General features: G+C 41.7%; 1 protein-coding gene across 5 annotated transcripts in view; it reads right to left on the reverse strand.

Annotated features, from left to right (window-relative positions):
• LOC133550949 (uncharacterized) overlaps nt 1-13,656 on the reverse strand; it is a 31,188-nt gene extending 17,532 nt beyond the window's left edge. For 3 of the 5 annotated variants that reach the window (XM_061897134.1, XM_061897132.1, XM_061897131.1), the window contains exons 1-10: nt 13,437-13,655; nt 5,305-5,373; nt 5,179-5,203; nt 5,065-5,082; nt 4,615-4,680; nt 4,230-4,366; nt 4,029-4,133; nt 3,843-3,900; nt 3,713-3,760; nt 3,443-3,511 (exon numbers count right to left, since the gene is read on the reverse strand). In XM_061897134.1, the coding sequence (XP_061753118.1) occupies nt 3,443-3,511; nt 3,713-3,760; nt 3,843-3,900; nt 4,029-4,133; nt 4,230-4,366; nt 4,615-4,680; nt 5,065-5,082; nt 5,179-5,203; nt 5,305-5,373; nt 13,437-13,508 (667 nt within the window). In that variant the 5' untranslated portion in view covers nt 13,509-13,655. Of the gene's footprint in view, nt 1-3,442; nt 3,512-3,712; nt 3,761-3,842; nt 3,901-4,028; nt 4,134-4,229; nt 4,367-4,614; nt 4,681-4,802; nt 4,888-5,064; nt 5,083-5,178; nt 5,204-5,304; nt 5,374-13,436 lie in introns of all 5 variants that reach the window. The other 2 variants (XM_061897133.1, XM_061897135.1) reach the window with 2 other exon arrangements.
• Between the last annotated feature and the right edge of the window lie 1,636 nt (nt 13,657-15,292).

Raw genomic sequence — 15,292 nt, forward strand, 5'->3', positions numbered from 1 at the left:
CTTTTTAAACCATAAACTTGCCAGAGCAAGTTAAGGTACATCTCCTAACCAATCATGTTTTGTTTTAAATATGTACATCAACAATCCTCATCCCTATATTTTTTGTAGTCCATTTTCCTTCTTTATAGCTTCAATGTAAGCTACCTCCCTATATGGGTGTAAAAAACAGCTAAACTATAGGAATGGCTACTGGTTCAAAAAGTATGTATGTAATTAATATATGCATCGTCGCTCCTTGTAACACGCTCTCGCGCCCATCACTAGCCCTCAGGATAGTCACCTTTGAGATCATCGGAGACCAGCCTCCTGAACAGCTGCTGCAACAACCATATTTTTTGCGCAAATGTCTCAGGGTAGCTCATCTGCTTGTGGTCGACCTTATCGGGGGTCTCAAAGGACTACAGTTTATCATCCAAATCAACTTGAGTGTGGAAATTCTCACATTTGATGGCATCTGACACTTTGAAGAGGTGTTGTGTTCATGGATGAATCCTAAATTTTCGCTGTACATAGATGGCTGATAGCATGTATAGCAGGGGTCTCAAACTCAATTTACCTGGGGGCCACTGGATGCAGAAACTAATGGGGGCTGGGCCGCGAAAAAAGATTTCTTTAAAATATCTAACATGCACTTTTTAATGAATTCACCTTTGAATGGCTTTCCCGCTCTAGCAATATACTTGCCAACTCTCGCAATCTTTCTGGGAAACACCCGAATATCAGTGCCCCTCCCGACATTCTCCCGAGGTAATCATTCTCTCGGTTTTCACCCGGATGCCTTTAGCGTCCTCTACAACCTTCCATCTCGTCCACTTTTCCACCATACAAACAGTGCCAGCCCAGTCACATATTGTATTAGGCTTCTGCAGACTCACTGAAGTGACTGCAAGACATACTTGACAACAGCCACACAGGTCACACTGAGGGTGGCCGTATAAACAACTTTAACACTGTTACAAATATGCGCCACACTGTGAACCCACACCAGACAAGATTGACAAACACATATTGGGAGAACATCCGCACCCTAACTTTTCAGGCTACAATATACAACCTCGCCCCCTATTGTAGCCCGGAAGTGTTAGGCCTGCATGGGATTCTGGGTATATGTTCTGTTGTGTTTATGTTGTGTTACGGTGCGGATGTTCTCCTGAAATGTGTTTGTCATTCTTGTTTGGTGTGGGTTCACAGTGTGGCGCATATTTGTAACAGTGTTAAAGTTGTTTAACAGCCACCCTCAGTGTGACCTGTGTGGCTGTTGATCAACTATGTCTTGCAGTCACTTACTGCGACTACAGAAGCCAAACACAACATGTGGCTGGGCTGGCATGCTGTTTGTACAGGTTGTGGAGGACGCCAAAGGTAGCCCCTCCACGGTGCCCTCTTAATTTTATTGTATGGGTGAAATTCGGGAGAATGATTACCCCTAGAGGGGCACTGAAAATTGGTAGTCTCCCGGAAAAATCGAGAGTGTATTAGTATGACGCTGTAAAGCACCATTCATATAAAACTCGCATGCCGCATCATCATTAAATTTTCATATGGTGCAGGCCGCTAAATAATGTCTCACGGGCCGCATGTTTGAGACCCCTGATGTATAGCGTAGTGTAGGTAAGCGGTTTGTTGATGTCAACGTTGTGGATCAAGTGGCCTATGGTTGTGGTATGGACAGGCAACTATGGATAACAGTGTATTTTTGCTGACTGCATTTAATAAAATGCACAAAAGCTAGGCGGACAAGAGCCTGACATCCATTGTCGTGCCATTCATCCGCAGCTATGCCTTCATTTTGTAGCATGATTAAGCACGGTGCTATGTTGAAAGAGTCTGTAGACAATTGCAATTTCAGTGGTCACCCACATTTGTTGGAAACCAGATTCAGATCTTAAGATGTCCAATTACATGCTTGTTGCACTTACAATGCAATGACAAACATCCGCTGCTAAAATGATGATTTGGCCAGTGACTGCATATGCTGCGTCTATAAGAGGTGTCATACCATTATGGACCACCTAACAGGTGTCCAAGATCAATTCTTGTCAGCATACTCCCAGTCAGTCGTCAACATGTTTCCAGTCTTTCGGAACCAAAATCAACTCTCTCCCTTTCCCTCTTGTGGTCTCAATTCTTCAAATTCTAGTGACAGGGGAACTCTAATAGTCAATTCTGGTGGTGATCCAATCCAATCCTCTTTCTTTATATACAACTATTACCAACAAAACTGTCTCTAGAGTGCTGCCCATAAAAAATAAACAATAAAAGTAATCAAATTACAAGCATTTAAAATGACCCAAGTAAACAAACACATAGAAAAAAAAATAAACACAAAAAAGACAGGATCACAAGACTCACGATTTAAAAGCCAGAGAATAAAAGTGGGTTTTAAGACAAGACTTAAAAAAGAAGGACTGCCTTTTCTTTATTTGTTTTGTCTTGTGCAATCATGCTTTGGCTGAAAGTTGTTTTTGTTTGACCTTTCCCCCCACAGTCACGATACGCCATTTTTGTTTTGCCCACTGATGGCAATGAAGCCACAGACGGGCAAACAGTCTTGACTAACATTTAAGGATTATCATTAAGTGTTAAACTTCGTATAAAGTCTACCATTCATTAATCCAATATTTTCCTCTTTCTAATGACGATAAAATTGACCAATATCCGATGTTGGATCAATACCAGGCCCATAAATCGATTTAATTGCATCTAAAATCGATAAATGAACACACCCCTACTTGATGTATTCCTTCCATACAACTAACACAGTAAGTATTTTTAGATCCAGGTTGTAAATGGCCTTTAAGAGGATGCCTGTTGAACGTGACCAACTGCAGCATACAAGCCTAGGGGTTATAAATGGTCCTCAACCTGGAAACAATTCTGCTGTTGACGCAGTCTAACAGTTGCACCATTTAAGGCTTCTCTTAAATACCTGTGCTTCACTGTTATGTCACTATTTCCATAAGGGTTACATAATACCCTACAACAAATCATATGTAATATATGCATTTGTGCTTTCTTTTAATATTTTATTACTTAAGCATCCCTTCACTGTTCTCTGAAGAAACTAAAGACACTACACCATTTCAACTAGTTTGAATCTAACAGCTACAGTATACATCCATTTTCCCCAAAGCCCTTGGCTTTCAGTTCCTACAGATGAAGGGGAGATTCAAACTGAATTTTGTGGACAATTACATATATATCCTCCCTGAAGAAAGAAGCTAATGAAATAGATTTTTCAGATGCTTGCAGTAGTTGTAATCGAAGTGTCACACCAGTTCACATTTTTGACCCCTCACAAAAACACATGGTTCATATTTTTCACCCCCCCCCACAAAAAAAGATGGTGCATGATTGCACTATAAAAACTTCAGTGTCTTGTCTTTTAAACATAATGCCATTTTACACACAGCATTTACCCAAACAAAAATAGGATTCCTACCTAGAAGTGGATACTTCCTCTGGGTGTTTGTCTGGTATTCTTGCATAGTCACTCTCTTTGGCTTGACAGCTACCAAAATGAAACAAACATAAGACATGGATAATGACAATGTAGCTCAATATGAGAAACAATAATCAGTGACTCCTAGATCGATGAAGAAGCCAATGCAATCATTATTGTTGGAGGCACCAGAGCAACATAATTGACATTTTAGGAAAGTTCCAGACATGTATTTGTTGAAAAAAGGTAATGACAGAATTGAACATCTACCTTCCAGCAGCTTGGGAAGCTTGTCAAATTCACTGAGAGAGTGCATCACTGGTGAGAGGACGCAAACTCTGTTACATCACGGATCAACGAGGAGTTCAATTACTGCTTGGTGAGATTGGAGGATAGATACCTTGAGAGTACGTATACGTTTTGTACAATCCAAACAGCTTTTCAGGCAACTCCAACATCTGACCAGGAGGGCAAAAGGTAAGTCAATACTAAATTTAAACACCTCATTTAAACAATGTGTTTTAATGGGCTTTGTTCCCTAGTGCATACAACCTCATTATTGATGTTACAGCATTCCGACACACACCTGTATTGGTCCTGATTGGTGGCTTCTTTTCTGCTTGGGTAGATCTACCCATAAATCTTTGTTAGGAATCCAGGAGAATCCAAGCCTATTTGGATCTATGCAGTTCTGTAGACACAGTAACCATCCAGTAAGACTGCATCCAATGCAAAAAAAAAAAAAAAAAAAGTAGGCAGATTTCATTCACTATTCTTCATAACTCACACAGTAGTTGAATTTATGGCAAACGGAGGTAAGGTGGGATAATATCTTTGTGTCCGACAACATTTCCTTACAGCTATGGCACAGGTAAAATGCATGCGCCACACTCTGAGTGAAACAGACAGTCAGCAATCGCAAACCTAGGAGAACACACAAAATACTTGTTTGGTTAGAAGGATAAAACAGAGGATGTCCCCCATCCCCAGAGTTGAGCCACTGACACTTCAAACTACAGTGTATCCAATCAAACTCAAGTCAGAGGTTCCATAGTGGTATGGTTTCTTTTTTAAAGCTCTCCAAGTAACAAAAAACATCCAATCTTTCCTGATAGAGACACTGTTTGCTTGACAGAGTGACCGCACACTAATCATCAATACATTCTACAAACCTATGCAGCGTTGATGAACGTTATTTCGGATGTCTCGATCCATAATGACAATGTTGGGGAGCTTTTCTGTAGAAAAACAATGATCATAGCACAGTAGGAATTATCGTCAAATCTTGGGAAGTACACTCAAACAAGTTGATCCTTTACTTTTGTAATGAATGGTTGGAAATAATTGCTCTGACTGTCACCTTCTCTTAAACTGGATTTAACATGTCCAACAGGGGACATAACAGTCTATTCCGCCCATCACCAGGTTAAAGCTCATAGCATCTCCTGCGGCGACAGGTGCCAGATTCAACTTACCTAGTTTCAACCATCAAAACTCTAATGTGTCATGTTTGCTGGTATGACAAAGTTCCTTGAATTGTGCTAGCTAAAAATTAGTACATTGCTCAAATTATTAAAACAAAAATAACTGATAAGAAAAAAAAAAAAAAAAAAATCACTTACTGTAAAAACAGTCAGGATCTATACAGGAAAAAAGCAGTGCAAAAAAAAATGGTTACAAGCGTGAACAAACTTGAATATTTCAGCCAAATGCAAAAAAACGGTGACCAAAAATACCTTTCTGGAATACTTCATTCATTTTCTGTAACGATTGGAAAGGAAAAAAAAAGGGACAGACTGTTTTAGATCTTTCCCAACAATGAAGGAAAATTCAAAGTCTGGTATAAAATTCAAAATGTCTACCTGTTGGTGCCTGTTTGAGTTGATATGTAACTTTAACTCTTGAAAGGTTTTAAATATGGAGAGGCAGACCTGCAACAAGAACTTTGTCAAGAGAGAAATGGCCTTCATACATTCAGGTTAGTAATAGACAGTTACAAAAAGGAAAAACAAACAAAAAACATACAAAAAGCGTCGAAAAATAGTCCTCAAAAAAAAAAAAAAAAAAAAAAAAAAAAAAGACGGAAAACATAAGTTTGGAAACCCAAATAAATAAGCACTTTTAATTACCAATATTTGAAACAATGGAAGCTCCAACTTCAGCGAACAGACTTTGACTAAGTTTTCACTGCAGGTCAAAGTGGCCCAAATCAGATGTTTTTTTTAATTGATTTTTTCCCAGCTGACTGTTTACACTGCAAGTAAAATGTGATTATTATTAGACTCCAGTGTAAAAGGCGCACAACCCCAAATATGGCCTCGATGTCACAAGCATGCGCAGTGAGATATGTGAATACAAAGAAAGTTGACCGGGAGGAAGTCCCTACTACTACAAAATAAAATAATTCGCCACACCGTAAAATTGTTTTTACAGGGAAAAAAAAATAAAAATGAATGGATGTATATAGTATAATTTTTTTTGTGAGAGTTCAAATCTTTTAATGGCTGTTAAGTAGAGGAGACACAAACATCAGCGTTTATCTAGAGAGATTTTTTTCCTTTCTTCAATCTCATGTTTAAAAAAAGAAAGAAAGAAAAGAAAATGCGTCAGAGTGTGCGGGGGCGGGGGGCAGCATATCCCTTCCCCTTCAAGCTGTCCTGGATGAAATGAAATTATTTTTTCCAATCATTTAGGAACTTGCAAGCGTATCTTTTCTTCGTCGTCGCCATGTCTCTTCTCCTTGTGTGTGCAGTCGTGCACTGAGCTCCAAAAGCCGTACATGTTATTGTAGCGTCCCAAAAGAGTTAGTGCTGCAAGGGGTTCTGGGTATTTGTTCTGCTGTGTTACGATGCGGATGTTCTCCCGAAATGTGTTTTGTCATTCTTTTTTTGGTGTGGGTTGACAGTGTGGCGCATATTGGTAACAGTGATAAAATGTGTTTATACGGCAACAGTCAGTGTGACATGTATGGCTGTTGACCAAGTATGCATGGCATTACCTTGTGTGTGTGCGCGCTTGATATTAAAAGTTATCATTAAACCAGTTAAAAGATCACCCAACGTGTCAGCATTTCTTTACATCTTCAAGTTAAGGCCATTTTTAAACCCGGCCAACGCTACATTGTGTGACTGGGTCGGCATTCAGTTTATATGGAGGAAAAGCGGACGCCTGGACAGCATGTGGCTGTTAAGGGGTGAAAGAGGACGCCAAAAGCAGTGCCTTTAAGGCACGCACCCAATATTGTTGTCCGGGTGGAAATCGGGAGAATGGTTGCCACAGAGACAAGTACGTGTGCTGTACTGTGCAATCTACTAATAAAAGTTTCAATCAATGCTATTATCTTTTTCATAACATGGTCACTACTGCCTAGTTCCGCTTGTTATATATTTCTTATTTTGTTAGATCTTATAAATACATATTTTATCTTTTTTATGTTTTCCTAGAAGACCGTGAATCCATGTACATATCCAATAGATACTTTTGGCTGTTTTAAAAGACCAGGAGCCAGCTTTCTTTCCTATTCGAGAGAGGAGCTGCTCAGTCTGAAAACAACGGGGCTTACTGGTGTACGACACTCCATTCCAGCGAAGCTGAGGAAGAATCCACAGGGCTGCAAAGCGGGAGCTAAGCGAGAGGAAAATCAATGGCGCTACATACCATCCATTCCTTCCGTCATAATGGGGAATATGAACTCGCTGCCAAACAAGATCAACGAGCTTCATGGACTAAAAAGCCAGCGTGCGTGTCGAGATCGCAGCCTGTTTATCTTCACGGAAATGTGGCTATATAACCTGGTACCGGATGCTAACGATTCACCGCAGTGAGAGCTAACAGAGACACTAAAGCAGGGGTGTCAAACTCAAATACAGAGTGGGCCAAAATTTTAAACGGAACAAACCCGCGGGCCAAGGTTGAACAAATTAACCTTTTAATAGGGACCCAAACAAGTTTTGCATTAAATATTGAACAAGCAAGGCTTATATAACTTTAGTGGCATACAAAATCCAGTTTCAAATAATAATAATAATAAAAATTAAAAGAATATCAATGGCATTTCAAATAAAATTTAAATAAAAATGTTATGTCTTTTTTTCTATTTGCAATCTTCTAAGGTAAATATAAATTTTTTTTCCACAGGCTAATAATAAATTTGAAAATAAAATACTAATGAATGAACCAAACATTCAAGCCTTGAAGTAGCAAGAGAAAATGCATGTATAAAACGTTAATTATTGGTCAGTTTGCTGGAAGTTTCCCGGAAGACTTAGTGCTGCAAGGGTTTCTGGGTATTTGTTCTGTTGTGTTACGGTGCCGATGTTCACCGGAAATGTGTTTGTCTTTCTTGTTTGGTGTGGGTTCACAGTGTGGTGCATATTTGTAACAGTACTAAAGTTGTTTATACGGCCACCCTCAGTGTGACCTGTATGGCTGTTGACCAAGTATGCCTTGCATTCACTTGTGCGTGTGTGTGTGTAAAAGCCACAAATATTAAGTGACAAGCTGTTATTATGGAGGAAAAGCGGACGTGACGACAGGTTCTAGAGAACGCTAAAGGCAGTGCCTTAAATGCACGCCCCCAATATAGTTGTCCAGGTGGAAATCGGTAGAAATTCGGGAGAATGGTTGCCCCGGGGGATTTTCGGGAGGGGCGCTGAACTTTGGGAGTCTACCGGGAAAATTAGGAGGGTTGGCAAGTATGAGTATTAGTGGTGAATGCGGTGTTACAGCGGCACCGACGCTGTATAACACCGGCGGGCCAGCTCTAATGCTAAATTGATATTGCCTCAAGGGCCAAATTAAATTACATGGCGGGCCAGCGTTTGACACCCATGCACTAAAGCATGTGGGAAAAGCAAAGGTGGGGGGCTCAAATACGTTAACAACCGCTCTCACATGCAGCCAATGCATGTGAGATGATCCATGCCATCACATCAAGGCTACAGACAAAACATCCTGAGGCTTTTTTCATCATTTCTGGGGACTTCAATCATGCTACTTTGGATTCAACGTTAACTGCTTTTTACCAGGCTGTGGATTGTCCCACGAGAAACAGGACAATTGACCTACTGTATGCTAATGTCAGGGACGCATACAAGGTCACACCCCTGCCCCCACAAGGGGAGTCTGACCACAATCTTATTCATTTGCAGCCAGGGTTGGAATTGGGGGTTAAATCACCATAAATGATTCCCGGGCGCAGCACCGCTGCTGCCCACTGCTCCCCTCACTTCCCAATGGTGATCAAGGGGATGGGTAAAATGCAGAGGACACATTTCACCACACCTAGTGTGTGTGACAACTTTAACTTTAAATTTAACTATAAAATAAACCCCCCTGGTCCAACAACAGCCTGTAAACACTTGCTCTGTGACGAGGTGGTCCCCTGAAATGGAAGATGCCCTCAGGGACTGCTACAACACCACAGACTGGGATGTGCTGCTTCCACAGGGTGAGGACATTGATGGGCAGTCTCACGGATTACCTCAACTTCTGCGTGGACGTGAGCTGCCCTGCTAAGACTGTTCGGTGCTACCCTAATAACAAACCCTGGGTAACACAAGAGGTTAAAGCTGTCCTCAAGAAGAAAGCTGCCTTAAGGAGTGGAGACAGGGAGGCTAAGAATAGCTACAGGAAGAAGCTGGATCAGAAGCTGCAGCAGAACATGAGGGAGGCCTGTGAACGAGTGAAACCCATCACAGGCCACAAGACAAAGACCAGAGCTGTTGTGGGGACAATAGAGAGAGCCAATGAGATGAATAACTTCTTCAACCACCCCATGACCACTCCACCCCCCACTCCCTCTTCTGCTCCCCTCAACGCACCACCCCCCAGTCATGGCAGCACCCCCCTCCACCACCTCTACGCAGACATTTGTCATCTCCGCAGACCAGGTCAGAGGTCAACTGAGGAAGCTACAGCCAAGGAAGAAAGCAGCAGGTCCAGACAAAGTGTGCCCGCGACTCCTAAAGACCTGTGCTGCAGAACTGGGTGAACCACTCCAGCGGATCTTCAACCTCAGCCTGCATCTGGGGAGAGTGCCCAACCTCTAGAAGACGTCATGTATCGTTCCAGTCCCCAAAAAGAACTGCCCCAGTGAGCTGAACGACAACAGACTAGTGGCGCTCACCTCTCATATAATGAAGACAATGGAGCAGCTCTTTCTCAGTCTCCTCAGACCACAGGAGCAACATGCCCAGTACAGCCTGCAGTTTGCATACCAGGCAGGCGTTGGTGTGGAGGATGCTATCCTTTACCTGCTGCACCGAGCCCACTCACACCTGGATAAGTGAAATGGCACTGTAAGGATCCTGTTCCTGGACTTCTCGAGTGCCTTTAATACTATCCAGCCCTGCTCTCTCCAGGACAAGCTGGACAGAATGCAAGTGGACCCCTGCCTGATTGCCTGGATTTCGAACTACCTCACCGACAGGCCACAGTACGTCGGACTGAAGGACATCACATCTGACACTGATTAGCAGCACTGGGGCACCGCAAGGAACGGTGCTGGCCCCTCTTCTCTTCACCCTGTACACCTCTGACTTCTGCTACAACTCAGAGCTGTGTCACATCCAGAAGTACGCGGATGACACAGCCATCGTCGGGTGCATTAAGGACAGCAGAGAGGAGGAGTTTCGGAGCCTGGTGAGGGACTTTGCTTTCTGGTGCCACAGGAACCTCTTGCAGCTCAATCAGTCGAAGACCAAAGAGCTAGTCATTGACTTTGGGAGGTCGAGTCCAAGGTCACAACCTATTGTGATCGAGAGAGGCGAGGTACAGACTGGACTCATTCAAGTACCTTAGGGTTTTGGTGGACAAAACACTGGACTGGACTGTTAACCTGTACAAAAAAGGACAGAGCAAGCTGTACTTCCTGAGGAGGCTGCGCTCCAACATTTGTAAAAAAAAAACTCCTGTGGATGTACTACCAGTCTGTGGGGACCAGTGTTCTGTTCTACATCGTAGTGTGCTGGGGGGGCAGTACATCCAAGAAGGACAGCTCCAGACTGGAGAAACTGATCAGGCAGGCCGGTTCTACAATCGGAATAAAACTGGACTCACAGAAGAGGACTGTGGACAAACTAGTGAGCATCCTGGATGATGCCAGTCACCCTCTGCATAGCGTTATCAGTAGCCAGAGGAGCCTGTTCAGTGCTGGACTGCTTCATCTCAAGTGCAGGACTAACAGACTCAAAAACTCATTTGTCCCACACGCCATTAGACGTACAACTCCTCTCTGGGGGAAGGGGGCACTAGGACGACAGGGGATGAAAAACAAAAACAGTGCAATACTTTTTCATAACATGGTCACTACTGCCTAGTTTCTCTTGTTATGTTATATTTTTATTCCCATTGTTGCTTTTCATTTTTATTCCTATTGTAATTGATCTCAACTCTGTACACTGCTGATGGAATTTTTATTTTCCTGAAGGAATCAATAAAGTACTATCTATTTTACTGTTATATTTTTATTCCCACTGTTTCTTTTTATTTTTATTGTAATATTTTTTCTGTTTTGTTTCCATTTATACCCCTATTATTTACTTTTTAAATTGATCTCAACTCTGTACAGTGCTGCTGGAATTGTAATTTTCCAGAAGGAACTCTCTTGAAGGAATCAATAGAGGGCTTCACGGTGGCAGAGGGGTTAGTGCGTCTGCCTCACAATACGAAGTTCCTGCAGTCCTGGGTTCAAATCCAGGCTCGGGATCTTTCTGTGTGGAGTTTGCATGTTCTCCCCGTGAATGCGTGGGTTCCCTCCGGGTACTCCGGCTTCCTCCCACTTCCAAAGACATGCACCTGGGGATAGGTTGATTGGCAACACTAAATTGGCCCTGGTGTGTGAATGTGAGTGTGGATGTTGTCTGTCTATCTGTGTTGGCCCTGCGATGAGGTGGCGACTTGTCCAGGGTGTACCCTGCCTTCCGCCCGATTGTAGCTGAGATAGGCGCCAGCGCCCCCCCGCGACCCCGAAAGGGAATAAGCGGTAGAAAATGGATGGATGGATGGAACTCTCTTGAAGGAATCAATAGAGTACTATCTATCTATCTAGCTATCAAATTAATACATAGGCCTACTGCTTATCATTAAAGACCTACTGAAATGAGATTCTTATTCAAACGGGGATAGCAGGTCCATTCTGTGTCATACTTGATCATTTCGCGATTTTGCCATATTTTTGCTGAAAGGATTTAGTCTAGAACATCGACGATAAAGTTTGCAACTTTAGGTCGCTAATTAAAAAAAAAAAAGCCTTGCCTTAACCGGAAGTAGCAGACGATGTGCGCATGACGTCATTGGCTGTAGAGCTCCTCACATTGTTTACAATTATAGCCACCACCAGCTAGAGCGATTCGGACCGACAAAGCGACCATTTCCCCATTAATTTGAGCGAGGATGAAAGATTCGAGGATGAGGAATGAATTGATTAACGTGGACCCCGACTTAAACAAGTTGAAAAACTTATTCGGGTGTTACCATTTAGTGGTCAATTGTACGGAATATGTACTGTACTGTGCAATCTACTAATAAAAGTATCAATCAATCAAGGATAGTTAAGGACTAGAAAAAAAAAAAAGTTAAAAAAAATTAATTAAAAAAGGCAAGGGCAGTGAGAGGGATTCAGATGTTATTAGACACATTTACTAGGATACTGCTGGAAAATCCCTTATCTGCCTATTGTGTTACTAGTGTTTTAGTGAGATTATATGGTACCTGAAAGTCAAAGGAGTGTGGCCATGGGTGTGGTGACAGCCAGCGTCTCCGGTGGGAGGAGGTAATAGTCCACAGCTACAGGAGGACGCAAGCTCCACTCATAACTACGGTAAGAGCTGACTTACTACCACAATTTTCTCACCGAAACCTGCCGATTGACATGTGGTCGGGATCCATGTTTGCTTGACCGCTCTGTCCCATAGTAAAGCTTCACCTTCGGGAATTTTAAACAAGGAAACACCGGCTGTGTTTGTGTTGCTAAAGGCTAAAAGCTTCCCACCTCCATCTTTCTACTTTGACTTCTCCATTATTAATTGAATAAATTGCAAAAGATTCAGCAACACAGATGTCCAGAATACTGTGTAATTATGCGATTAAAGCAGACTACTTATAGCTTTGATCGGGCTGGAAAAAAAATGTCCCGTACAACCGGTGACGTCAAACGCACGCGTCATCATACCGCGACGTTTTCAACAGGACACTTCGCTGGAAATTTAAAATTGCAATTTAATAAACTAAAAAAAACGTATTGGCATGTGTTGCTATGTTAATATTTCATCATTGATATATAAACTATCAGACTGCCTGGTCGGTAGTAGTGGGTTTCAGTAGGCCTTTAAAAGGTAAAAAAAAACTTACGAGAACCACTGCGTCAAGGTGAGGTTTCTCCAACTCCAAAATAACAGCTAACATGTATGCAGTTCTTTTGGAACTCTTATTTTGTAAGCGCAGTCAGACCGGATGTAAGGCACAGAAAATGTTATTGTGAAGGCCGGAAGTGTGCTCTTCGGGTAGCTTTGTAAACGAAAGTACATGTTTCCCCGACTGTTCAAACGAAAGTTTGCCAATTAGGTAATCACTTTACAAGACACTCAGTTACAAATATAATAATCAATAAATAAAAATAGCTTCAGCCTGAGCACCAGAACAACCAGCTCGCAGCCGTCAATCTTCACATTCAATCGACAAAAGTTAAAATTACCTCCATTATTTTGTATTCATAGCTCAAGTCCTGCATTTAATTCGGTTTTGACCAGAAGTTCGTTTTTGTTGTTGAAAGCTAACGTTAGCAATGTGCTAAACTGCCTCGCAATTAGCATAGTCTAATGAGAAATTAGCTAATGCTAGAATCCCCTTGCTAAAAAAGTTCAGATAATGTGTATTATCAAGAGCTGTGTAAGCCTAACTTGGAAAATTTGCGAAATAACAGTTGAACTTTAACGTCTACATGTATGTAATACATGAAATTGACACTTAACATTAATGAATATATTAAACTCACCTGGCAGGATAAATGTTCGCTCACCGCGGAGTACATGTCGAAAAAAAAAAAACACATGTATAAACGCAGCATGAAAGTTCAAACAAAAAGAGCCGTCTTGATATCTTGTTGCCAGAAAAAAACACAAAGTTGTCGCTCTTGGCCCGCGAAAACAAAAGCGGAAAAAGGTGGAGACAGATGTGCACGCGCAGCCAAGTCAAACCCTGCTCTGCGTGCTGGGGGCGCGCACCGCCGCTGATAAAGGAGGCTGCGCGCGGCCCCGCCGTCTCGTGGCGCCATCAATAAAGTAGTTTTAGGTGTGGAAATGACGTCATTGTTTTTAAACACACTCCTCTTTTTGGTCTTTGTTAGGATTTTGCGAGCGATTAAAACGACTTCCCCACATAAAAAAAAACTATTTTCTTCTTCGCACAGACAAGTTAATATTAATAATAAGACATCGTAGTATTGTAAGTTATAAACTGTATTTCAATACATTTTGGATTCAAAAGCACTATTACTTTGTAATAGCTGCTCCCACAGTGGAGTGTTTTAAGTCTCGTCTTAAAACCCACTTTTATTCTTTGGCTTTTAACACTACGTAAGTTGTGTGATCCTCTGTATTTTCAGTTTTTTTTTTTTTTTTTATGTTGATTTATATTTAATGTTTTAATTGGTTTTACCCTTTAAAATCTTTTTTAATCATATCTATTTTTATATTGTTTTTATTTTTTTATTCAGTCATCGGTGGATCTAAGGGTAATTTTTAATTTTTAAATATTGTTTTTAATATTGTTGTGCAGCACTTTGGAAACATTGATGTTACTATATTAGATCCACTTTGGTCTGGATTCTCATGGTTATGTCGGATCCACTATGGATTGGACTTTCACAATATCATGTTGGACCTACTCGACATCCATTGCTTTCGGTCCCCTTGGGGGGGGGGGGGGGGGGGGTTGCCCACATATGCGGTCCTCTCCAAGGTTTCTCATAGTCATCATTGTCACTGACATCCCACTGGGTGTGAGTTTTTCCTTGCCCTTATGTGGGCTCTACCGAGGATGTCGTTAAGGTTTGTGCAGCCCTTTGAGACACTGATGATTTAGGGCTATATAAATAAAGATTGATTGATGTAGTTTAAATGTGCTATACAAATAAAGTGGATTGGAGAGAGAGAGAGAGTGAGAGAGAGAGAGAGAGAGAGAGAGAGAATTTTATTGATTCCTTCAGAAGAGTTCCCTCAGGAAAATTAAAATTCCAGCAGCAGTGTACAGAATAGAGATCGATTTCAAAAAGTAAATAATGTGGGTTTAAATGGAAACAAAATAGAAACATCTTACAATAAGAATAAAAATAAAAAGCAACAATGAGAATACAAAAATATGACAGTAAAATAAGAATATAACAAGAGAAACTAGGCAGAAAAAGTATTGCACTGGTATTGTTTTGCAGCCCCCCTCCCCCAGAGAGGAGTTGTAAAGTCTAATGGCGTGTGGGACAAAGGTGTTTTTGAATCCATCATTCCTGCACTTGGGATGAAGCAGTCCAGCACTGAACAGGCTCCTCTGGCTACTGATAACGCTATGCAGAGGGTCACTAGTTTTTCCACTGTCACCAATGAGTCCAGTTTTATTCCGATTTAATAATCCGGGTATAAAAGAATAAATAATCTCCATTATGAGTTATTGCAGCGATCTTCAACAAATATGTGATCCCTAGTGGTCTGGAGAGTTACTGCAGTGGAGGTCGTGAACTCTGATTTTATGAGTTATCCATCCATCTTCTTCCGCTTGTCAGAGGTTGGGTCGTGGGGGCAGCAGCCTAAGCAGGGAAGACCAGACTTTCCTCTCCCCAGCCACTTCGTCCAGCTCTTC

Source organism: Nerophis ophidion, linkage group LG04 (genome assembly GCF_033978795.1).
Source record: "Nerophis ophidion isolate RoL-2023_Sa linkage group LG04, RoL_Noph_v1.0, whole genome shotgun sequence".
Taxonomy (NCBI): Eukaryota; Metazoa; Chordata; class Actinopteri; order Syngnathiformes; family Syngnathidae; genus Nerophis; species Nerophis ophidion.